At 41.4% G+C, this 26,184-nt stretch overlaps 1 protein-coding gene across 1 annotated transcript in view; it reads right to left on the bottom strand.

Annotated features, from left to right (window-relative positions):
• The window catches only part of usp31 (ubiquitin specific peptidase 31), a 140,578-nt gene that overhangs the window by 72,972 nt on the left and 41,422 nt on the right, over positions 1-26,184 (bottom strand). The window contains exons 2-4 of the mRNA XM_072559509.1: positions 15,234-15,371; positions 12,307-12,395; positions 4,826-4,918 (exon numbers count right to left, since the gene is read on the bottom strand). Of these exons, the coding sequence (XP_072415610.1) occupies positions 4,826-4,918; positions 12,307-12,395; positions 15,234-15,371 (320 nt within the window). The remainder of the gene's footprint in view (positions 1-4,825; positions 4,919-12,306; positions 12,396-15,233; positions 15,372-26,184) is intronic.

The raw sequence follows: 26,184 nt of genomic DNA, 5'->3' as shown, positions 1-26,184 counted from the left end.
GGTGTCTCTCGATGAGCTGACTATAGCCTTCAAGTCCTTCGAGAAGTGCAAAACTCTCACTAATGATGGCTCAGTGACCATGCTTTATTCTGCTTCACGGGATTTGACTGGCCAGTACCTGCTAGAGGTCTATAACAGCATACTTCTGCCCAGGAGCATGTGCGATCACCTTCATCTCCAAGCGGAATGGGGAGAAGGTGGAAACCAGAAATTTGTGACTCGTCTCACTGCTGAATGCAGATTTTAAAATCCCATCCAAGGTCATTATCAACCAGTTCAGGTTTGTTCTATGGTCAGTGATTCACCCCAACCAACCTGCACTGTACAAGGCAGGAAATAAACAACTTTTCCATAAATCTGAACTCAAGCTTCCAGTTGCCTGCCACTTCGATACAACACCATGCCCCTGGCCAATATTTCTGTCTCAGGCCTGTTTCAATGCTCCAGCAAAGCACAGTGCAGGCTGGAAGAACAGAGTTTCATTTTCCACTCGGGGACCCTGCAGCTTTCAGGACTCAATAAGGTCACCCTCAAACTCCCATGTTCTAGTGAAAAAAGTCCTAGCCTATCTCGCTCCAACTCATAACTCAAACCCTCCAGTCCTTGTAAATCTTTTCCGCACCCTCTTTAATTTAATAATACCCTTCCTAGAGTAATAATTTTATATCCTGAACACTTCCATCCATGTTTTTCATCCACATCCACACCCCGAGTCATGTCATGACATGGGCTTCTTTTAGCAAAACCAACCCATTTTCATCTGCTCATTGTCTCTGCTAGCAACCTTTCTTCTACTCTGGCTTACTATTAACTACCTGTTTGTCTGTCTAACTTACTTTCTCTCTCTCTGGGCTCTAACTCCATTATTCTGACAATAATAGTAAGCACTAATTAGGTAGGAGAGATAATTGTGCAGTGTATATACAGTCATTGAGTCAGAGTCACAGCACAGAAACAGACCCTTCAGTCCAACTCATCCATGCCGACCAAGTTTCCAAAACTAAACTAGTCCCATTTGCCTGTATTTGGCCTTAATCCCTCTAAATCTTCCCTATTAATGCCCCTGTCCAAACAGCTTTTAAATGCAACTGAACCTGCACCTACCACTTCCCTCTAGCACTTCATTCCACACAGGAACCACTCTCTGTGTAGAAAAGTTGCCCCTCAGGTCCCTTTTAAATCTTTCTCCTCTCATCTTAAAAATATGCTCCCTAGTTTTGAACTCTCCCATTTTGGGTAAAGACCATTACTATTCACCTTGTCTCTGCCCCTCAAGATTTTATAAACCTCGATAAGGTCACCCTTAAAACTTCAATGAAAAAGGTCCTAGCCCCTTCTTACAACTCAAAACCTCCAATCCTAGTAACACATTGCAAATCTTTTCAGCAGCCTCTCTAATTTAGTAATATCCTTTCTATAGCAAGACGACCAGAACTGTACACAGTACTCCAAAAGTGACCTCACCAACATTCTGGACAAATCTATTTGTTCTACTGAAAAAGAATAATTCAAAGGCATTTGAATATTCCATTAACTCAGAAAGCTGTGTCTACAAAAACTCTGAAGATAATCATTATTGTCTTGACCACACATGTCAGAATGTCAGATTTTGAAATGTTCTACAATTTATTCTATTTCCTTAAAGAATAACTCATGGACCAAAGTGGGCTTTTTTGTCTCACAAAGCCAACCTTATTAGGGAAATCTTTTATCTTTTCTTTCCCTGAAGTGTGTACGTGTATGTGTGGATGTTTTGGGGATATTTTGATGGATGAACAAGTTATACTTGCACATTATTAAATTTACATATTAACTAATCTTTGCATTTTCACCGAGTAAATTTTGTTTTGATTATAAACATTATTGTTGGTTTATTAAGAAACCTAGTGGATGGTCATTTTATATATTTTTTTAAATTTGTAAATAACATTCACACCACACAAATGCCAGACAACGATCACTTCCAATAAAACAGAACAAAACAAATCGACTAATCATCCCTCAATATTTAATAGTGAATACCCCTCTATCAATATCTAGGGAGTTACTCAAATGAAAATGTGGGCCCACATACAGCACATAGATCGCAGTGGTTCAAGAAAACAGCTCAAACCACCTTCTCAAGGGCAAACAAGGAAGGACAATAAATGCTGGCCTAGCTAGTAAAACTCACATGCGTGTATGCATTAAAAAAATTGATAGAGACACTGTATTAATTAGTCATCTTAGTAACTGAAAAATCTATTTTTGATTTATGTTGTGACTTGTGGAATAGGGACACCAGAGCAATAGTGCGCTCCTCCAGCCTCAGGTCGTAAAGTTTTCAATATTAAATTCAATATCCTGAGCAAACCGTGTCTGTCAAGACACCAGAGAACAATGGCCTTCTGAAGATTTTACTCCTTATCCTTATTGTCTTAAAAAATAACCTCAATAAAAAGAAACTGTTTTTCTGTTTTTAAAAAAATGGGAACCTCTGCAGAGGGGAAAAAAACCTTTTTCTTTCTTTTGCTAATGCCAAAGACACCGCAGGTTGAAAAAGAGAAGCAAGAATATGGACATTTGTATCATCTGTGTATGTCAACTAGTTATAACAACTCATTGAATCAGTTTTGATTTGATAAAAAACAAATAACTGTGTTTATAAAGATTACTCCTTGATAGGCATTTTTTTTAATTTAAAAATTCATCTGGCTAAGCAAAGCTATTTTATGGAAAATACATTTCTGTTTTCTGTACTGACTTATGGAGTCATGGAACTAGAGAGATGGTGCACTCCTCCTGACTCAGTCACAGAACTATAGCAAGTTTAAATGTGGGATAGCAACTGGTCTTCACTGGTCAAAAAACATTACAGAATTAACCATAATTAATTCAAGGTCCCAAGTTTAATACTACTGTCACTAAATATCCTTAAAGTCTGAGTGACCATTGGAGAAAAAAGAAAATCATTAAGTACAAGTTTAACCAATCAGCCTGATGGTTACATCTAAATAGTTTTAAGAACTTATTTACAACTAGTAACAGATACTACGGTCTATAAACATTCATCTGAAAACAACATATCCAATCGATTTCTTAAAAGGCCTCCAGCCAGTAGTGTTTGGCCCAGTGGACTGTAATGCCCAAGTGACTTGAAGCATGATGCTCTGAAATGATATCTGGCTGCCCCGGGATATCAGTACCCTCTTTCACCTCACTTGCTCTTCCCTTTATTTCTTCCTGCATCCATCAAAAAATTTTAAGCACATTCACGCCCTCTTAACCTGAAACACTCTAATGGTGCATTTAATGCAATTAAACAACTCTAAAAATTCTATAACTTGAAGAGGAAAGCAGTGATAAGAAATTAGATGGATTTTAATCTACTGAATCTTCACGTTTTTGTTATAGAACCTAGTATGGGTATATTTAATTAAAAATAGCAAAATCATAAAATTATTAGATGGCAATATCACAGTCAGAATTACACAGCAACAGACTCTTTTGTCCAACTCTTCTGTTATTGCCAACCAGATATCCAAAACTGATCTAGTCCCATTTGCCATCATTTGGTTCATATCCCTCTAAACTCTTCCTATTTAAGTAGCCATCCAGATGCCTTTTAAACGTCGCATTAGTACCCATCACCACCACTACTTCTGGCAGCTCATTCCATACATGCACACCCTCTGCATGAAAAGGTTTCCTCTTAGGTTCCTTTTAAATCTTTTTCTTCTCACCTTAAACCCATACCCTCTAGTTTTGGCCTTCGCCAACTTGGGAAAAAGACCTTGGTTATTCATCCTATCCATGCCTTTTATGATTTTATAAACCTCTATAGCGTCATCCCTCAACCTCTAACACTTCAGGAAAAAAAGGTCCAGCCTATTCAGCATCTCCCTATAGATCAAAACTTCCATCCTTGTAAATCTTTTCTGAACCCTTTCAAGATTAACAACATCATTCCTATAGCAGGGAGACTAGAATTAATGCAGTATTCTAAAAATGATCTCACCAATGCCCTGTACAGCTGCAATATGACATCCCAACTCCAGTAAATAGAAGGAAATATAGTTTCTCATGGTTGAATGTTCAGGAACCAAAAGAGACAGATTTAAGAGAAACAGCCAGAAATGTAAATATCAATGACAGCTGTGATACAGTTGGTAACAATCTTGACTGAGCCAGAAAGTTTTAGACTCAAGTCCTAGTCAAGGATTTGAGCAGAAAATTACAGCTGCCATTTCAATACAGTACTGAGAGAGATTTACACAATTGAAGATGTCAACTTTCAATTGAGATGTTAAACTAAGTTCCAGGTTCCACAGAGGAGCAAGTAAGTTATCCCTAGTGCCCCAACCAATACCTTCTTCTCAATCAAAAGGTCGTCATTATCAATTTGCTTTTGTGGGAGCCTGGTGAGTACAAATTGGCTGCCATCTTTCATGCATTTAAGTAATCAATTGTTTATAAATCAGTTATAAATGCATCCTACATAAATGCAAATCTTTATTTATGGCAAGCTGGAAGGCACAGCCCAACTATGGGCAAAGGATATTTAAAGTGGTTTTCAAAAGGGAACTAGACACTTTATTTTAAAAAAAAGAGAGAAACTTGCAGGGCTATGGAACTAAATGGATTTTCTTTCAAAGAGCTAGCACAGGCACAACAATTGAATGGGTTCCACCTGTGCTACATGATTCTGAAGTAACAACAATGATTTTGCCAAAAAGATTCTCTCTCTCTCTGGCATTTCCAGTTTATGATAGTTAGAAACATCACCCAGTTGTAGCACAAATGGTCCCAAAATTTTGACATTTGTAGCTGTAACTCAAACTCTTACCTGGTCTGAAGTGGAGGAATGGGCAAAGAGATGCACAGGAATGGGTCAAAGGTATTGCTCTGTTTTTGGCAATGAGGACATGTCAATGAAGACCTAAAAGGAAAAAGAGAAACAGTCATTTTGTTGCCAACCTACGAAGTTCAGACAGAAACTCAAGACATTTTTCCATATAAATTGAGAATAGTAACATGACAGGGAGTACAGAAATAGTCAGCAATCCTACCAGGTTTGGTAGATAATGGAAAAAGTATAAAAATTGCATTGATTAAACTGGAAGAGAGAAATAATAAACAGGTGTAAAGCATCTTTACTGAGGATCAGGTTAGAGTATATGGCACAAATAAGAGTTTTATACATGAATGCACAGAACATATGGAATACATTTAAAAAGCTGCAAGTTCAAATTTAAATTGGAGATTATGATACAGTAGCCATTGCTGAGACATGGCTGTAGGAAGGTCTGGATTCAGAATTGAATACATCAGGTTATAAAGTTACAATACAGACAGAGAAAAAGGGAGAGGAGGTGGCGTAGTCTTACTGATTACAAACAAAATTATGTCAATGATGAGGGAGGATATAGTGAAGGATTCAGTGGGGACAATATGGTTGGAACTGAGGAACAGCAAAGGATCTAAAACTGTAAGAGGTGGTGTGTACAGACCCCAAGTAGCAGCTCTTAAGTGCTAGATTGTATAAATGCAGAAATTAGACAAGTGTATAGCAAAACCAGATTAGCATTAACGGGAAATATTAACTTCTATCGCAGATTGGGAGAGGTAGAAAGCACCTGTCAGAAAAGTAGTGAATTTCTCGAGTGTGTCCAGGATAGTTTCCTGCAGCAATATATCCTGAATGCAACAAAGGGACAAGTAGCATTGGATTTAGTAATAAGAAACAATTTAGATTTAATTAGTAACCTATTTATGCATGACCATTTATCAAATTGTGATTATGACATGAGATGAGTGCAATGAAAACAAAAAGCATAAATCAACTATGAGAGTTTTAGATTTAGGGAAGGCCAAACTTAACAAGATGAAACAAACTATAGTGAACTGGGAAGATCTGCTAATGGGTGAAACAACTGAAGAACAGTGGAGCATGTTTAAATTAATATTAATCCAATTTATACAACTGAGGGGGGACAAAACTCTACTTCACAGAAAAAAAACAGCCACAGACAATTAAAGAAATACGGGACAGCATAAAACTAAAAACAAAGACATACAAAAAACAGCACAGAACCTATTTAATGGAAAAAGGTACAAAAACAGGCAAAGAGCCTCAAACCAGCTTAAGGGCTGAAGGGCTAACAAAGGTAATGATATTTGATAGCTGCATGACCTTGAATGAGTTCGGTGAACATTCCGGTGCATGCTGCAGATGGAATAATCAAAGTTGCTTTTCTGTACTTTTTCCTGCACTGGCTATCTGTTACACTGTATAAGAGAAAACGTTTTGTTGCACATTGTTGAACTTCACCTCAGACCAGGATCGCAAACAGTGCCAGAAACAAACCTAAGTCTCCAGTTCAGCCATGGATCGAGAGGTCCCTGACATTCAGGGCATGAGCCTCATTGCTTTCTTTTCCTTCCTTTCTCACCTTCACTTATTAAGTGTTCATATATAAGCAAATTGCTGTTGTCAAGTCTTCTCTCAACTACATCTAACCGAATCCAAACAGAACTGCTTGGATACTCCCTGTGATCCAAGACAAAGGAATTATGAAAGGAAACTTGCCAGGGATATCAAAATCAATGAGAGATTTTATAGTTACATAAAGGGAAAGCAGATGGTCAGAAATATTATTGGACCCATAAAGACTGAAAATGGGATATTGTCGGTGACTATGGGGAACTGGGAGACATGTTGAATAACTGGTTTGTCTCAGCATTTTCAGTAGAAAAGGAGGATTGCTTGTTGAAAGTCGCAGGGAAATTAATAGTAGATCAAGAACAGGGGCTAAATAAAACTAATGCAAGTAAAATGTCAATAATGAGAAAATCAATGGAGTTAAAGAATGACATATCCCCAGGACCTGATGGCTTCCAACCACAAAAAGGAAGTTGGGGAGCACACTAGACATTTCAACTAAGTCTTCAGAGTTCCCTATTTACAGGAGTCGTCCCTCTGGATTGGAAAATTTCACACATCATTCCACTTTTTAAGAGGGGCGAAAGAAAAGTAAACAGGCAAATTACAAACCAGTTAGTCTAATATCTGTGACGGGGAAGTTGTTAAAGTCTAGAATCAAGGAGAGAATAACTGAACACCTTCAAAATTTTCAGTTAATCAGGAAGATTACTTATGAATTCACGACAGGTAAATAGCAAGTGACAGACAGAGCCAAGCAATCCTACAACCAACTGATCAGATCTAAGCTCTGCAGTCCTGCCACTTCCAGTCGCGAATGGTGGTTGACAATTAAATAATTCACTGGTGGACAAAGCTCCACAAATATCCCCATCCTCAATGATGGAAGAGCCCAGCCCATCAGTGCGAAAGATAAGGCTGAAGCTTTTGCTGCAATCTTCAGCCACAAGTGTGGAGTGGATGATCCATCTCGGCCTCCTCCAGTAGTCACCAGCATTACAGATACCAGCCTTTAGCTAATATAAATGCAAATTACTGCAGATGCTGGAATCTGAAACCAAAAGAGAAAATGCTGGAAAATCTCAGTCGGTCTGGCAGCATCTGTAAGGAGAGAAAAGAGCTGACATTTTGATTCTAACTGACCCTTTGTCAGCTTTTAGCTGATTTGATTCACTCCAAGTGATATCAAGAAACAGTTAGGGACATGGGATACTGCAAAGGCTATGGGCCCTGACAACATTCCGGCAATAGGCTTATGTTCCAGAACTTGCTGCACCCCTACCCAAGTTATTCCAGTAGAGTTATAACACTGGTACCTACCAGAAAATGTGCTATGTCCTGTACATAAAAAGCCCAGGTATGTCTTGCACATAAAAAGCAGGACAAATCCAATATGACCAATTACCAACCTATCCCGTCTACTCTCGATCATCAGTAAAGTGATGGAAGGTGTTATCAACAGTGCTATCAAGCAGCATCAAGCCGTACCTGCTCAGCAATAACCTGCGCAGTGATGCCCAGTTTGGGTTCCGCAGGGGACGCTCCACTCCCGACCTCATTACAGCCTTAGTCCAAACATGGATGAAAGAGTTGAATTCCAGAGGTGACATTACAGTGACAGCTCTTGACAACAAGGCTGCATTCGACTGAGTGTGGCATCAAGGAACCTGAGCAAAACTGGAATCCATGGGTATCAGGGGTCAAACTCTCCATTGGATACAGTCATGCCTGACACACAGGATGGTTGTGGTTATGGGGGGGTCAGTCATCTCAGTTCCAGGACGTCTCTGCAGGAGTTCCTCTGGGTAGTGTCCTCAACCCAGCCATCTTCAGCTGCTTCATCAATGACCTTCACTCCATCATAAGGTCAGAAGTGAGGATGTTTGCCAATGGTTGCGCAAATGTTCAGTAGCACTCCTCAGATACCGATGCAGGTCATATGCAACAAGATCTGGACTATGGACTTGGGCTGACAAGTGACAAGTAACATTTGCGCCACACAAATAATAAACAATCTAACCACAATGCCTTCGCATTCAATGGTGTATTCAGCGATGGTGACACCAATATCAATATCCTGGGGGTTATCATTGATCAGAAACTCAACTGAACTCACCATGTGAATACTGTAGCTACAACAGCAGGTCAGAAACTAGTAACTCACCTCCTAACTCCTCAAAGCCTGAGAGAAAGCAAGGACAGCAGATGTTGGAGATCAGAGTCAAAAGAATCGCGCTGGAAAAGCACAGCAGGTCAGGCAGCAACCAAGGAGTAGGAGAGTTGATGTTTTGGGTATAAGCCCTTAATCAGAAGCGCGGGGGGGAGGGGTGGGGGGGGGAAGGGGTGTGAGAGATAAAGTGATACAGCGCATTATCCTCCACCATTTCCAACACCTACAATCACACCCCACTACCAGAGATATACTTCCCTCCCACCCCTATCAGCATTCTGCAGAGACCATTCCCTCAGTGACTCCCGCATAAGGTCCACATCCCCCAACCCACCCTCCACTCCTGGCACCTTCCTTTGCCACCAGAAAAGGTAAAAACAATGACTGCAGATGCTGGAAACCAGATTCTGGATTAGTGGTGCTGGAAGAGCACAGCAGTTCAGGCAGCATCCAAGTAGCTTCGAAATCGACGTTTCGGACAAAAGCCCTTCATCAGGAGCCAGAAAAGGTGTAAAACCTGCCCTCACACCTCCTGCCTTACCTCCGTCCAAGATCCCAAAGGATCCTTCCACATCCAGCAGAGATTTTCTTGTACATCTAAGAACCTCACCGACTGTGTCAGTTGCTCTCGATGTGATCTCTCTACATTGGGGAGAGGGGATGCCAACTCATTGAACATTTCAGAGAACCTCTCTGGGACACACGCACCAAACAACCCCACTGTTCTGTGACCAGCTACTTCAACTCCCCCTCTCACTCTGCCAAAGACATTCTAGACCTGGGCCACCTCCAACACCAAACCCAAGCCATCCAACAACTGGAGGAAGAACGCCTCATCTTCTGCCTTGGGACCGTCCAACCACATGGCATCAATGGCGACTTCACCAGTTTCCTTACCGCGCCCCCCCAACACCTCATCCCAGATCCAACCCTCTAATTCACCCACTTAAACTGTCCTACCTCTCCACCTTCTTTCCCACCTACCCACTCCACCCTCCCCTCCAACCTATCACTATCACGCGCCCAACTGCAACTACCTATCACCTTACCAGCTACCTTCTTCCCAGCTCTAACCCTACCCTCATATTTATCTCTCAGACCCTTCCTGTCCCCCAATACTCCTGAAGAAGAGTTTATGCCTAAAACGTTGACTCTCACGCTCCTCGGATGCTGCCTGGCCTGCTGTGCTTTTCCAGTGCCACACTTTTCAACTCCTGTCCACCATCCAGTCAGGACTGTGATGGAATACTCCCCACTTGCCTGGGTGACTGCAGCTCCAACAACACTCAAGAAGCTTGACATCATCCAGGACAAAGCAGCCTGCTTGACTGGCATACATCCCAAGCATCCACTCCCTCCACTACTGACGCCTAGTAGCAGCAGCGTACTATCGACAAGATGCACTGCAGAAAAATCACCAAAGATAGTACCTTCCAAACTCACAACCACTTCCATCTAGATGGACAAGGGCAGATTTATTGGAACACCACCATCCTCAAGTTCCCCTCCAAGTCACTCACCATCCTGACTTGGAAATATCCTTCACTGTCGCTGGGTCAAAACCCTGGACTTCCTTCCCTAACAGCATTGTGGCTCAACCCACAGCAGTGGACTGCAGCAGTCCAAGAAGGCAGCTCACCACCACCTTCTCAAGAACAACTAGGGATGGGCAATAAATGCTGGTCAGCCAACGATGCCCACAACCCATAAAAATTAACTTCTTTAAAAAATGCCTGACAAACATTACTGAATTTTTAGAAGAGATGGCTAAGATAGTGGATAGGGAAATGGGTAGTGGACAGGATATTGTTTATATGGACATTCAGAATCATTTGATAAAGTTCACACATAAGAGACTGTTAACTAAGACAGAAGGCCACAGAATCGAAGGCAAATTACTGAAATGGCTGAGCAATTGGTTGAGTGGCAGGCAACAGAAAGGAAGGATAATGGGTAGGTACTCAAACCGGCAGGATGTGACTAGTGGCATCCCACAAGTATCTGCATTACGATCTCAATTATCACATTAATTAAGGTGAATACTTGAGGTCATAGCACAGATATACATGAATAGTGGCATACAAAGTTATATATCCAAATTTGCTGATGACACTAAGTTAAACAGCATTGTAGACAGTGAAGATGATCGCATGAAATTCAAAGGAATGCAGCTAGACAAAGTGAATTGGGCAAAATAGTGTCAGATGGAGCTCAATTTAAGCAAATGTGAGGATATACATTTTGGACCAAAAACAGATAGATTTGTATACTTTTGAGATGGCATAAAGTTAAATATAACGGATGCCCAAAGAAACTCGATTGTTCAGGTGCAGAGACCTTTACAAATGTCATAAACAGGTGCAGAAAATGTTCAAGAAAACTAACGGAATACTTGCCTTTATATCTAGAGCACCAGAGTACAACTATCTAGATGTTATGCCGCAGTTACACAAAATCCTAATTAGACCCCACCTGGAGTACTATGAACAGATTTGGACACCATACCTTAGTATGGATATTTTGACCTTGGAGGGAGTACAATGTAGGTTTACAAGAATGATAACTTAGCCCCTGAAGTCAAGGTATGAGAAGAGGAGAGTTTATACTAATTAGACATGGCTTCTCTGAAATTTAGAACGTTACACAGAACAAAGAATACCTACAGTGTGGAAACAGGCCATCTGTCCCAACAAGTCCACACCGACACTCCAAAGTGTATCCATCTCAGAGCCATCTCCTTAACCATAACCCTAAATTTCCCATGGTTAACGAAGCTAACCTACACATCCCTGAACACTATGGAGAATTTAACATGGCCAATTCACCTAACCTGCACATCTTTGGACTGCGGGAGGAAACTGGAGTACCCGAAGGAAACCCATGCAGACGTAGGGAGAACATGCAAACTTCACACACACAATCACCCAGGGCTGAGATTGAATCTCGGACCCTGGTGCTACGAGGCAGCAATGCTAACCACTGAGCTGCCCTCAAAGGTTAAGGGGTGACCTGATCGAAGTCTTCATGATATTAATAGGAAAAGAGCACATAGATAGATACATTATTTTCACTGGTTGGGGATTCTAGAACTAGGGGACTTAATTGAGAATTAGGTCCAGTCAATTCAGAAGGGATGTTACAAAACACTTCTACACTCAAAGGGTGGTACATGTTTGGAACTTTTTTCCGCAAATGGTAGTGGATACTGGATTAATTGGTAATTTTAAATCTAAGATAGATACATATTTATTTAGCAAAAACATCAAGGGATATGGGCCAAAGACAGGTATATGGAGCTAGGCCATTTTGAATGGTGGAGCAGGCTCAAGGGGCTACCACTAACTCACAATTGTCATCTTGCATCTAGGACATCTGTGCACATTGGGTGGTATCAAACAAAGCTTTGTATCATTTGTTAGAAAGCTAGTACAAGATTTTCTTGGATAGTGCATAACACTCGACAGTTCACCTACAAACCAAAAAACTGGAAATCAAATCACCAAGGGGACACTCCAATCTCCCAAAATAGCCAACTGAAGAGCACAACAGCTCACACATCAGGGAAAATCCAACAGCACCAGGAAAGTTGCTCTTGCTCAGAGGTCACAGTTTTCCAACAGTCCAACACCTCTACTAAAACAACTTTAACTTATAAAAGGAAATGAATTCCTCCATGATTAACTCTTGTTCACTTTAAACTCAAAGAAGCTCTCACCTATATTGTGCTTGAAAAAGCTCCTGCACAAAACTGCTTCTCACTGGAAGAGATGGCCCTTCACATAGCTCATCTTCATCTTTTGGAGGCTAAATGAAAGAAAAGTAAATTTATCATACAAAGCATCCATAGATAAATAATAGGAAAGAACTTGCGAGAGTTGGGTGGCCAATTTAAATATAGTTTATTGCAGATTTAGCATCCCTCTGAATAATTTAGAGATCACATTCATTATTTGCAACTAGATACTCTTTCATAGCTAACGTAACTAAATCAGCTGGAAGATTGTTTGGATATCAGAAAAGACGAGGAATGCACAAAGTAAAAGTGCTCAAGTGTATTTGTAGAAAAAACATAATAAATGCATGTTTTGGATAAATATTTACAAATAAAATATGAACATAGGTATAATGATGGTAATAGGACAATGATTTTGAAGGAACTGTAGAAAAGCAATTGATTCTGAACATTTAACATTGAGAATAGATTGAAATTAGTCATCACTTCCTGATGGAAAGCACATTCTATACGGGGGGGGGGGGGGGGGGGGGTGATGCTGGTTGGGAGGGTGGCTGGGAAGGCTATGGGTAGATGGGTGGAGCAGATAGGTGGAAAGGAAAATGTTCAGATAGGACAATTCAAGAGGGTGATGCCGAGTTGGAAGGATAGATCTGGGATGAGATGGGAGGAGGGGAGATTTGGAAACTACTGAAGTTGAGGTTGACATCATGTGATTGAAGGATCCCAACGCAGAAGCATTCATCCTCCAGTCACTGGCAGTAGTGGCGGCCCAGGACTTGCATGTGAGTGGGAGGGGGAGTGGAAGCAGTTGGCCACAGGGCAGCAGTGTTATTTGGGTGTGTGCGTGCGTGTCCCAGAGATGTTCCCTGAAGTCTGCGACTATATTGGGAACAAGTAAATTCCCCAGCCCATCATAATCATCCCCTGGCTTTGCATCACAATGCCCCATCTTAAACAAGCCTAAGCTGCAACAACCAAGTGCCAATTCAAGTTCCTTCATGAGGCCTGAGGCATGTCACACAAAGGACAATGTGTTTTCAGCCCAAAGTCTGACAAAATTTCACAGCTACAAAGCATTTCAAACCGACATTTCAATCTTTTTTTTAAATTGAAAGATCAAATGCAGAATTCAATCAAACATTTAGCTCGATATTACGCAGTGCCCTATTTAATATAGACTTTGAATTTGTATCACCGATGTAACACAAGGAATGCCAGCATGCAGAGGCAAAGCTAGAGATCACAAACTGACACGCAGGTCCATTAACTTGCTGCATTAATGATGATCTTTAACCATGTCCATTATCTATCTAAAGTCACTGTTTTGTGGCAGCATTAATTGAGTTCTCCACAGAAACATAACTGTCTCAAGATGCTTGTTTAAGCCCTCTGTTCAACCTCAAAATATCATCAGAGGTCCAACGGCATGTCATCTGACCATACAGTCAGAGATGTACAGCACAGAAACAGACCCTTCGGTCCAACCCGTCCATGCTGACCAGATATCCCAACCCAATCTAGTCCCATCTGCCAGCACCTGGCCCATTTCCCTCCAAACCCTTCCTACTGATAAACCTATACAAATGCCTTTTAAATATTGCAACTGTACTAGCCTCCACCACTTTCTCTGGTAGCTTATTCCATACACGTACCAACCTCTGCATGAAAATGTTGCCCCTTAGATCTCTTTTATATCTTTCCCCTCCCACTCTAAACCTATGCCCTCTAGCCCTGGACTCCTCACCCCCCCACCCCAGGGAAAAGACCTTGTCTATTTATCCTACCCATGCCCTCATGATTTTTTAAACCTCTACTTGGGAATGACTGCGGGACAATCTCCCCTGCCTCTCCAAAGAATCAAAAACATTTCTTCTAAAAAGCTGAAACTGTGTTTTGTGGCAAGAGTTGGCAACAACAGAAAAATTTAAGGTGTTGAGAACAACAACAAGATGAGACATGAGGCATTTTCTTTCTTATTATGCAGCAAATCACTGCAATCTGAAACTACCCGTATAGTTGTAAACAGATTAAATCATAACTTCCGAAAGCAAGTTATTTAAGTACTTGGAAAAAAAGAATACACTGACCATTGAAGAACGAACAGGGGAGTAGTGGTGGCATAGTATAGTATTGACACTGAACTAGTAACCCACACCACCCCCTGCATAAAGAAGTTGCCCTTTGGATCCCTTTTAAATTTTTCCCCTCTCACCTTAAACTAATGCCCTCTAGTTGCAGACTTCCTCACCCCAGGGAAAAGACCTTGTCAACTTACTGTATCCATGCCCCTCATGATTTTATAAACTTCTATAAGGTCACCCCTCAGCCTCTGTTGCTCCAGGGAAAACATCCCCAGCCTATTCAGCCTCTCCCTACAGCTCAAACCCTCCAACCCTGGCAACATCCTTGTAGATCTTTTCTGAATGCTTTCAAGTTGCACAACATTGTTCTTATAGCAGGGAGACCAGGACTGCATGCAGTATTCCAGTCATGGCCTCACCAATGTCTTGTACAGCCGCAACATGACCTCCCTGTCCATTATCTGTTATAAAAACACATCTGCTTCAATAATGTTCTTTAATCTGCCATCCTTGTGTGGTCTGGGCTACAAGTAACTCTAGACGCACAGCAATATGACTACCTCCGAACTGTCCTCCATAATGACCTAACAAGTCATTCCATTCCAGCACAATTAGGGAAAGATCAATAAATGCTAGTCTACCCAGCAATGCCCAGATCCTATGAATGAATAAAAAGTAATGGCCAGCACTGCCAAACAGCTGGCACGGTCAAGAAGAGCCAAATTACGAGCTTGTACAAATAACTCTCAAAATAAATAACAAACATGAAATTTGTCTTTTTTTTCCTGTTCTATTTTTCTGTTGAATACAGACAAACAATCATACCTTGACTGCAGGCCTCCCATTTGTTAAAACAATATTGTTCAGATCCTCATGAACCCTATCAAGAAGCCATAGCAGAAACTCTTGAGCATCATGCTGAGAGTTACCACGATATTGGAAAGCATTCTTGGATACGACATTCTGAAAGAAAATTAAAAGGTATAAGTTACTTCCCAACATCCAGTTTAAAAAAAACTTGTATTTATATTACAGGGAGCATCCCAAACATCTCATGGCCATCTACACTTAAAAAGTAAGTAATTAGCCATTGTGCAGGCAACAAGGTCTTACAAAATACAATAAACACAGAATCTGTTTTGGCAATGGCAGACTTGATCATTTACCAGAGTATACGCGGAACTCTCTGCTCTTCAAAACAGATATACGAAAGGATCTCTTGTATCTACCTTAGCATGAAACCTGGTTTAATGCCTCATTGAAAATATATTTATGACAATAGAGTGGAGGAGAGGAGGAAGCAATGAGGATCCTTACAGAAAAGTGGGAGAGGATTTAAACAAATAAGGCAGAAAGCTTAACAGAAACAGAATGTAAATAATGAGATCAACTAGAGAATGACAGCAGGGAAAGGGGGATTAAAAATCACCTCGTCTGCCTGATAAAGGATGGAACATTAGGTGTGATGATACAACAGACAGATGTTTCAGTGCATGACACAGCAGAATATGTTTTGAATTCAAAAATACATGTGGACTCTCTCGTGAAGAAGCATGGCACTACATGAATAGCAGGAATCTTTGTACTTTTCTGGTCAAAAATGCTCCCATAACAACCAAAAAAAAACAGGTCATTTATCTCACCTACAATTGGTAGGATCTTGTCGTGCCTCTGGGACTGAACTTTAGTATGACTAAAGATGGCTCATATCTCAGCCTTTGACAGTACCTCTCACATCCCAGGGAATAAAAATTAAAACCTCACTTAGCAACATCTAACAAAGTTGGATCAAACTGTAACAGAGAAGGTGTAATCTGTCCAAGCTGCATTGCATTCTGACTGCCCTAATTGCTAGGTTATAGTTAACTGGGCATTAGAATTGTAACAGACAACATCCTGGTTTCAAAAGGACATGCAAATTTAAGGAACAACTACACATGGCCCCTTGAGTCAGGTCTGCCATTCAATCGTGACTAATCCTACTTTTCCATCCCTCTTGGGCTTGAATATAGTCAGTAGTTAATCATCTCGAGGACAGATAATTCCAAAGATTCACAACTGAGAGTGAAAAAAACTTCTCATTTTAGTCGTCAAAGGTCATGCCCTATTCTCGAGATTCTTTTCCCGAGCTATCTGTTTGTAGATCTCCACCAGGGCATTTCAATTGCAAAATTGCCTTGACTGGGATTCCATAGAATACAGCATTAACCTGGTATGCATAGTTTACAATCAGTGGATTTTGATGCCCAAGCAAAAAGCTGGGGGTGTTCTACCCCAACTGCATTCTAAAGCCTTTAAAGACTCTGAGTGCACTAGAGGTAGACAGTGAGGAAAACACTATACCCTCTTCAAATTCTTCCCTCAAGCAATACCACTGCAAGCGAAGCAATGAATGAGCACAGTCATAGAGATGTACAGCACGGAAACAGACCCTTCGGTCCAACTTGTCCATGCCGACCAGATATCCCAACACAATTTAGTCACACACCCCTCCAAACCCTGCATATACCCATCCAGATGCTTTTTAAATGTTGCAATTGTACCAGCCTCCACCACTTCCTCTGGCAGCTCATTCCATACACAGAACACCCTCTGCGTGAAAAGGTTGCCCCGTAAGTCTCTTTTATATCTCTCCCCTCTCACCCTACGCCTATGCCCTCTAGTTCTGGACTGCCCCACCTCAGGGAAAAGACTTTGTCCATTTATCCTATCCAAGCCCATCATGATTTTATAAACCTCTATAAGGTCACTCCTCAGCCTCTGATGCTCCAGGGAAAACAGCCCCAGCCTATTTAGCCTCCCCCTATAACTCAAATCCTCCAACCCTGGCAAATCTTTGGAAATCATTTCAGAACCCTTTCAAGTTTCACAACATCTTCCCGATAGGAAGGAGACCAGAATTGCACGCAATATTCAAACAGTGGCCTAACCAATGTCGTACACAGCCGCAACATGACCTCCCAACTCCTGCACTCAATACTCTGATCAATAAAGGAAAGCATACCAAACGCTTTCTTCACTATCCTACCTACCTGCAACTCCACATTCAAGGAGCTGTGAACCTGCACTCTAAGGTCTCTTTGTTCAGCAACACTCCCTAGGACCTGACCATTAAGTGTACAAGTCCTGCTAAGATTTGCTTTCCCAAATGCAGCACCTCACATTTATCTAAATTAAACTCCATCTGCCACTTCTCAGCCAATTGGCCCATCTGATCAAGATCCTGTTGTAATCTGAGGTAACCTTCTTCACTGTCCACTACACCTCCAATTTTGTTGTCATCTGCAAACTTACTAACTATAACTCTTGTGCTCACATCCAAATCATTTATATAAATAATGAAAAATAATGGATCCTTATGGCACTCCACTGGTCACAGGCCTCCAGTCTGAAAAATAACCCTTCACCATTACCCTCCATATTCTACCTTTGAGCCAGTTCTGTACCCAAATGGCTAGTTCTCCATGTATTCCATGAGATCGAACCTTGCTAACCAGTCTCCCATGGGGAACCTTGTCGAATGCCTTACTGAAGTCCATACAGACCACATCTACCACTCTGTCCTCACCAATCCTCGTTGTTACTTCTGCAAAGTACTCAAGTCAAGTTTGTGAGACATGACTTCCCCACACACAAAGCCATGTTGACTATCCCTAATCAGTCCTTGCCTTTCCAAATACATGTACATCCTGTACCTCAGGATTCCCTCCAACAACTTGCCACCACCGGCGTAAGGCTCACTGGTCTATAGACCCTGGCTTGTCCTTACCATCCTTCTTAAACAGTAGCACCACGTTAGCCAACTTCCAGTCTTCCAGCACCTCACATGCGACTATTGACGATACAAATATCTCAGCAAGAGGCCCAGCAATCACTTCCCTAGCCTCCCACAGAGTTCTAGGGTACACCTGATCAGGTCCGGGGGATTTATCCACCTTTCTGTGTTTCAACACATCCAGCACTTCCTTCTCTGTAATATGGACATTTTTCAAACTGTCACCATCTATTTCCCTAAAATTCTATATCTTCCATGTCCTTTTCCACAGTAAACACTGATGCAAAATACTCATTTAGTATCTCCCCCATCTCCTGTGGCTCCACACAAAGGCCACCTCACTGATCTTTGAGGGGCCCTATTCTCTCCCTAGTTACCCTTTTGTCCTTAACGTATTTGTAAAAACCCTTTGGATTCTCCTTAATTCTATTTGCCAAAGCTATCTCATATCCCCTTTTTGCCCTCCTGATTTCCCTCTTAAGTATACTCCTACTTTCTTAATACTCATATAAGGATTCACTCTATCTATCCTGTCTATACCTGACATACGTTTCCTTCTTTTTCGTAACCAAACCCTCAATTTCTCTGGTCATCCAGCATTCCCTATACCTACCAGCGTTTCCTTTCACCCTAACAGGAATATACTTTCTCTGGACTCTCGTTATCTCATTTCTGAAGGTTTCCCATTTTCCAGCTGTCCCTGTACCTGCAACATTCTGCCCCCAATTAGCTTTTGAAAGTTCTTGTCTAATACCGTCAAAATTGGCCTTCTTCCAAATTAGAACTCAACTTTTAGATCTGGTCCATCCTTTTCCATCAGTATTTTAAAAACTAATAGAATTATGATCGCTGGCCTCAAAGTACTCCCCCACTGACATCTCAGTCACCTGCCCTGCCTTACTTCCCAAGAGTAGGTCAAGCTTTGCACCTTCTCTAGTACGTACATCCACATATTGAATCAACACGTTTTCTTGTACACACTTAAATTCCTCTCTATCTAAACCCTTAACACAATGGCAGTCCCAGTCGATGTTTGGAAAGTTAAAATCCCCAACCATGACCACTCTACTATTCTTACAGATAACTGAGATCTCCTTACAAGTTTGTTTCTCAATTTCCCTCTGACTATTAGGGGGGTCTATAATACAATCCCAATAAAGTGATCATCCCTTTCTTATTTCTCAGTTCCACCCAAATAACCTCCTTGGATGTATTTCCAGGAATTTCCTTCCTCAGTACAGCAGTAATGCTATCCCTTACCAAAAACGCCACTCCCCCTCCTCTCTTGCCTCCCTTTCTGTCCTTCCTGTAGCATTTGTATCCTGGAACATTAAGCTGCCAGTCCTGTCCATTGCTGAGCCATATTTCTGTAATTGTTATGATATCCCAGTCCCAAGTTCCTAACTATGCCCTGAGTTCATCTGTCTTCCCTGTTAGGCCCCTTGCAATGAAATAAATGCAGTTTAATTTATCAGTCCTACCTTGTTCTCTGGTGTGTCCCTGCTTGCCTTGACTGTTTGACTCGCCTTTGTTCTCGACTGTACCAGTCTCAGATTGAAATCTTTCCTTACTATCTCCCTGGGACCCCCACCCCCCAGCAACCTTACTAGTTTAAACCCTTCAAAGCAGCTCTCGCAAATCTCTCCTCCAGTATATTAGTCCCCTTCCAATTTAGGTGCAATCCATCTTTCTTGTACAGGTCACTTCTACCCCAAAACAGCTTCCAATGATCCAAAACTGTGAATCATTCTCCCATACACCAGCTCCTCAGCCATGCATTCATCTACTCTATCCTCCTGTTCCTGCCCTCACTAGCTCATTGCACCAGGAATAATCCAGATATTACTACTCTCGAGGACCTCCTTATTAAATTCCCGCTTAACTCTCTAATCTCCCTTAGAAAGAGAAAAGTTGAGGTTCCAATGTGTACAATGACCTCCTGCTGGCCCCTCTCCCCCTTGAGAACATTTTGCACCTTCTCTGAGACACCCTTGATTCTGGCACCAGGGAAGCAACACACCATTCTGATGGCCACAGAAACGTCTCTCTCTGTACCTGGGTCTTGAGAGTCCCCTAACACAATTGATCTCTTGGAGCCCAAGGCACCCCTCATTGCATTAGAGCCAGTCTCAATACCAGAAACTTGGCTGTTCATGCTACATTCCTCTGAGAATCCATCATTTGCCAAAACAGCATACTTATTTGAAATGGGCATAGCTACAGAACACTCCTGCACAAACTGCCTACTTCTCTTACCTTTCCTGGAGTTAACCCATTTAGGTGACTGTATCTGTGACTTTTCCCCCGTCCTATAACTGCCATCCATCACATCCCCTTGCTCTTATAAATCCTCACTGTCTCGAACTGTCGCTCCAACCAATCCATTTGATCTGATAGAATTCGCAACCAAAGGCATTTATTGCAGATATAATCCTCAGTAACCCATAAACTCTCCCTGAACTCCTACATCTGACAAGAGCATATCACTCTACTAAAGGTCATTTTTGCTTCTTTCAATCTACAGGTCCAGAAAACAGTACCATCTTATTCCTCTAGAAAACACCGCTCCAGATTAAATTAATACTTATGGCTTATATTTTAAGTTTAATCAAGAGACATATCTCAAAAAGCATATAATCAAGAAAGAATCCACTCTACTCACTCTTGCAGACTTACTATAAGGCCATGCTTAAAATATTCACTTATCTGTTTCTCTGCTGTGACCTCTCCCAAACAGGTTCCTCCAAGATTAGTTATGAATTTCACTGTTTGTTAACCAATATTAATACAGTGCATTTTTCTCTCCTCCTCCAGTTCTGGAGACATGGGTGATTACAGCCAATTATTTCTGAGAAAATAGTAGTTTGTTCTTATATATGTACGTAACAAGTAGCTGTACAGCTGCTGACAACTGCCCTGATTATACGAATTGCACTGCATGATAAATGAGGTGCCTCTATACAACTGACATTCATTCCAATCAGCACAAGCTGCAGAACAAACTATTCAGAACATACTGACAGCCAAGACTCATCCTTCTGCAAAACTAAATATTGCAACATTCTCACATCCCAGCATTTATATTGCAATTTGAATCACTGCTAATCCAAGATGGAGGACAGGAAAATTTTCAGGCTGTAACAGCTACTCCTTTTTTGAGGTACTTTAGGTGTTGGAGGTGATTTCCTCAAATTCCAGGAGCAGCAATTACTGTTTTATATGCTGTTGCATTGTTTTGGAACTTTGGAGAAAAAAAATCAAAACAATAGCACTTTTCAAAGGGAGAGGATCAGTACTATAACGATTGGGATTTGAGATTGATGCTGTTTCAGGAATGGAGAATTTACTTTGGCTCAGCTGATTACCCCGCCTTTCAGAATCTGTTTTGGAAATTTTCAGCTACCTGGTTTGCACATGCAAATTTAATATTCAGAACACTTTAATAGTTTAGACTTGCCTAAAAGTTTGGAATAACTCAGAAGACTTGCAAAGTTCTCACTTAAACCACTAGTTCACGCTGCAAGCAACTGTCTTATCTGCTGCCAACCCAGCAAGTGAGCAAATGCTTTCTTCACCAATTAATTCAGTGCTTCACTTAGTGGTAATCTGACCAATAACTGAAAAGTGGACTTGTAGGAACTAAGTGTAAGTGGATTTTACTTAATAGTAGCAAAATATACAGCTGCTAGAGATCTAAAATAAAACTGCTGAAGAAACACAACATTAACTTTATTCTGTCTTCACCTGCTAAGTACAATTTGATTCTTCTTCAGAATGGAAATAACAGAAATCAAAGGTTACCGGGGCAGGTAGGAATGCAGACATTGGATCCCATACAGATCAGCTACAACCTTAATTGAATGGCAAAGCAGAGCTGAAGGACTAAATGGCCTACTGCTTTTCATTCATATTTCATAATAGAAAATGTGATGTTTTACCCTTTCAAAGCAAAAGGGGGATAGTAAATGGAACAAATGCAACAGTCAGAGAAAGCCCGAAGGTAAAAATATTAGAGAAGAAAGGTGTTATGGAATAGGGCAGAAGGAACAGTAATGGTTGTCATGACGTGGCTAAATATTGGTTCACAACAGGTGACTAGAAGCAAAAACAAGGTACAGACATTGTGAGGATAAAAATATCAAAATGAAGGAAAAAAATCTTGGTCTCAGTCAGTGTTGAGTCCAGAAGGTTGCAAAATGTCGAATCATAAAATTAGGTGTAGGCCCTGCAGTTTTTGCTGGACTTCACTACAGCAGATCTAGAACAGAGATGTGAGCATGAAAGCAAGATAATGTGCTGAAGTGGCAAGCAACCAGAAGAATGGGGCCATCCTTGTGGACTGGGTTAAGCTGTTCTGCAAAACAGCCACATAATCTGCATTTGGTCTCCCTAGTATGGAACAGGCCACATTATGAGCATGGGAGCAGTGGAAGAGTGGACCAGAATGTCACTGAGGGAAGTCTCTTTGGAGTGTTGGTAGGGGTGGTGAGGATTTGTTTGGTCTGGTGGACATGTTGTTTAGTGGGGTTGGGGACAGTGACTTGTACAGTCTTAATGTGACTTTGAGCCACTACATTAGTTGAAATAGTCACTATATGTAATATTGAATTAACTTTGAGCCTATCAGCAATTGCTCTTAATAACAGATGTGTACCAGGTGACTGTCACTGAAAGCCACAAAAACATTTGGTGCATTAGTTTTCTGGATTGCTGTTTCAGTATCATCCATCCTCTGCTGTGATCTAAAAACTAGGGAGCATTTTTTAAAGTGAGAGGAGAAACACTTAAAAGGAACTTGAGGGGCACCTTTTTGACACAGATGGTGGTTCATATGTGGAATGAACTTCTAGCAGAAGTGGTAGATGCAGGTACAGTTATAATATTTAAAAGGACATTATAGGTGCATAAATAGGAAAGATTTACAGGGATATTGGCCAATCACAGGCAAGTGGGACTAGTTTAGTTTGGGAAACTTGGTAGGCTTGAACAAGCTGGACTGAAGAGTCTGTTTCCATGCTGTATGACTCTCGGATCCTTTTTTGATGGCATTTTTGATCCTTTGTTCTTTAAGGATTCTTGAATGCAAAATATCTTGTCTATGAAATTAACGTTTGCTCTTTCTTAGTCGCATGGGCCTGTTTGGTGCTCTGTACAGCTCCTTTAAAATGAATGCAAACACAGTAATCTTTAAAAAATAAATCACTAGTTATGCAGGGCCTGCTAGTTTTCTGCGTGGTACAATATGATGGTGCCACAGATTAGAGACGAGTATTATGAATTCCATACAAGCTCATTTATCAACACTCCCTTATCCATTAGTTTTCTGCAGGAATCTTTTTCAAATTCCATCTCCCTGCGCAGACAATTGAACCAAATGACAGCATGCCAATTTCACCTTAAATCATCGTTATACCTGTCTTTCCTGTCAACATTCCCTTGATCTGAGAAATATCCAGTTTTACAGGACATTTGATCATCTCTATCTGGACTTGTCCTATAACTCTTAAATTTATTAATCAAACTTTTATTCAACAATATTCCTTCTTTCAGAGTTGTTAACTCACAGTGCCATTAACTGAGATGCTATTATTAGAAATGTTTTAAGATTGTGAGAGGACAGCACAAATAGAAGTAGACTAATTCCAGTTGAGGGGTCAAGAATGTGGGTTTTGCCAAGATTCCATGCAATAGGTTTCTGCAAGGACAGGAGAGCGTTCTGCACAAGCACAGGGTTACAGTTGTGGAATTTAGTTTCATAGTGGGTGGTTGAAGTAGAAATTATGTTGGATTATGTTGGATAATAAGGAGTATAATATTTTGTTTAAATTCTTTTTTAAACGGTGGCACAGTGGTTAGCACTGCTGCCTCACAGTGCCAGAGACCCAGGTTCAATTCCTGCCTCAGGCAACTGTCTGTGTGGAGTTTGCACATTTTCCCCGTGTCTGCATGGGTTTCCTCCAGATGCTCCGGTTTCCTCCCACAGTCCAAAAATGTGCAGGTAAATTGCCCGTAGTGTTAGGTAAAGGGGTAAATGTAGGGGAATGGGTCTGGGTGCGTTGCTCTTTAGAGGGTCGGTGTGGGCTTGTTGGGCCGAAGGGCCTGTTTTCACACTGTAATCTAATCTAATCTAAAATGAACTAGATTTTAAAGTGGCAGCAATCAGAAATTTAAATGCTTCCAGAAATTTCCAGCAATTATTAGGTCAGACGTGAAATCACGATCTCCTGGAGCATCCCACTGTGCTAAATCTGATAAAATAGAATATGCTTTATTGTCACATATAGTTGAGGACTGGAGTACAGTGAAAAGTTTTACAATGTTGCCTCTTATGGTGCCATTTTAGGTAGAATTACCATGGTACAAATCTTAGATACAAAAAAAGGAATTAAAAAAAGGTTGCATTTCTTTACAGCGTTTAAAGAATAAGTCAAATACAAAACAGTTAAATAATTAACATTACAATCAGATAAAACAAAATTTTTCAAATAAACATTACAGTGCAGCAGTTGAGCGTAGGGGTTTTCACTCATGGTCTGACCACCCACACCAGGTCCCAGTCCATCCCCGCTTAACGCCGGCTCTCAGCTGCTTCAGGGTTTTCTCTGCTCCAGGGCTGCATTCCCCAAGCCAGCTGCTGCTCCAGATCTGCTTTCCCTGCGCCAGCTGGTGCTCACCAGCTCCCCCATTCAAGGGAGGGGGAAAAAAAAAGAAAAAAGAAAGAAAGCAAAAGAACAGGTGGAGCAGGAGCTCTGGCTAGTGCATCTTACTCTGCCACCATCATGGATCCAGGTGCATCATTCCACCCCAGCCAACACAAAGGACTAGTAGCCAAGATGTCTACCTCAGCCTGAAGAAAGGATGCTATTGAAACTGTAACTGCTTCACTTTATGCAGTGTCTCCCGAATTATCTACGCCAAGTTAATAGCTTGTGACAAAGTGACATGAAAACCTACTTCATTAGTTGAAAATTTCAACCCCAAGCCTCAGTCAGATGACATTTATTTGAAGAGCTGATGAAGGGCTTTTGCCCGAAACATCGATCTTCCTGCTCCTCGGATGCTGCCTGACCTGTTGCGCTTTTCCAGCACCACTCTAATCTAGACTCTGATTTCCAGCATCCGCAGTCCTCACTTTTGCCCACATGACAAATATATTTGATCAAATCACCTTTAATTATACAGCTTTGGTTCATCAATCTGCTTGTAACACCAGAAATGTAAATAGCTCCAGACTTAGCTAAACACCTGCTTCTGTTCTCAATATCTCCCAAAATCTGTTGGATGGAAAGAAATCAGTGTTTCAGTAGCAGGAGTCAAGAGAGCACTAGCCAGGGGCAGCTGGAAGGTAAGTTTGAAAATTAAAAACTTAGCTCATGAATCAGCAGAGCGATTGCTGAACAGGAGCAGAGGTGGATCTGGGGAGACTGCTCAATAAGTGAACTAATATAGTCGGGCAGTACCGAAACCCAAAACACTACATGTAGTGTCTCCCACCTGTCCTTCTCCACGAACCAAAACAAAGATATGGAAGGTTGGTAAGGTAAGGGCTTCTTTTAAAAAATCTCTTTTGGCAAGTTAGAGCAGAGGGGATGAAAGCTAGGGAAGTTGCATGCAGGATGTGGGAGGCAAGGTTCACCACTTGTGTCCCTGCTGACTTCACCTGCCAGAAGTGCACCCAACTCTAGTTCCTCACAGACTGCGTTAGGGAAATGGAGCTGGAGCTGGAGCTGGAGCTGGATGAACTTCAGAATATTTGGGAGGCTGAGGGGGTGATAGAGAGGAATTACAAGGAGGATAAAGGTAGTTGTGTGACTATCAGGAGAGGGTAAGAGAACAGGCAATCAGTGCAGGGATCCCATGTGGCCGGTTTCCTCAATAGTAAGGATACAGCTTTCGATACTGTTGGTGGGGGGCGGGGGGGGGGGGGAACCTACCAGGGGAAAGCCACAGCAACCAGGTCTCTGGCACTGAACCTGGCTCTGTGGATCAGAAGGGGAGCAG

The sequence above is a fragment of the Chiloscyllium punctatum genome, chromosome 40 (genome assembly GCF_047496795.1).
Source record: "Chiloscyllium punctatum isolate Juve2018m chromosome 40, sChiPun1.3, whole genome shotgun sequence".
Taxonomy (NCBI): domain Eukaryota; kingdom Metazoa; phylum Chordata; class Chondrichthyes; order Orectolobiformes; family Hemiscylliidae; genus Chiloscyllium; species Chiloscyllium punctatum.
The sequence above is the reverse complement of the archived record's forward strand: the minus strand, read 5'-3'. Positions and strand labels throughout refer to the sequence as shown.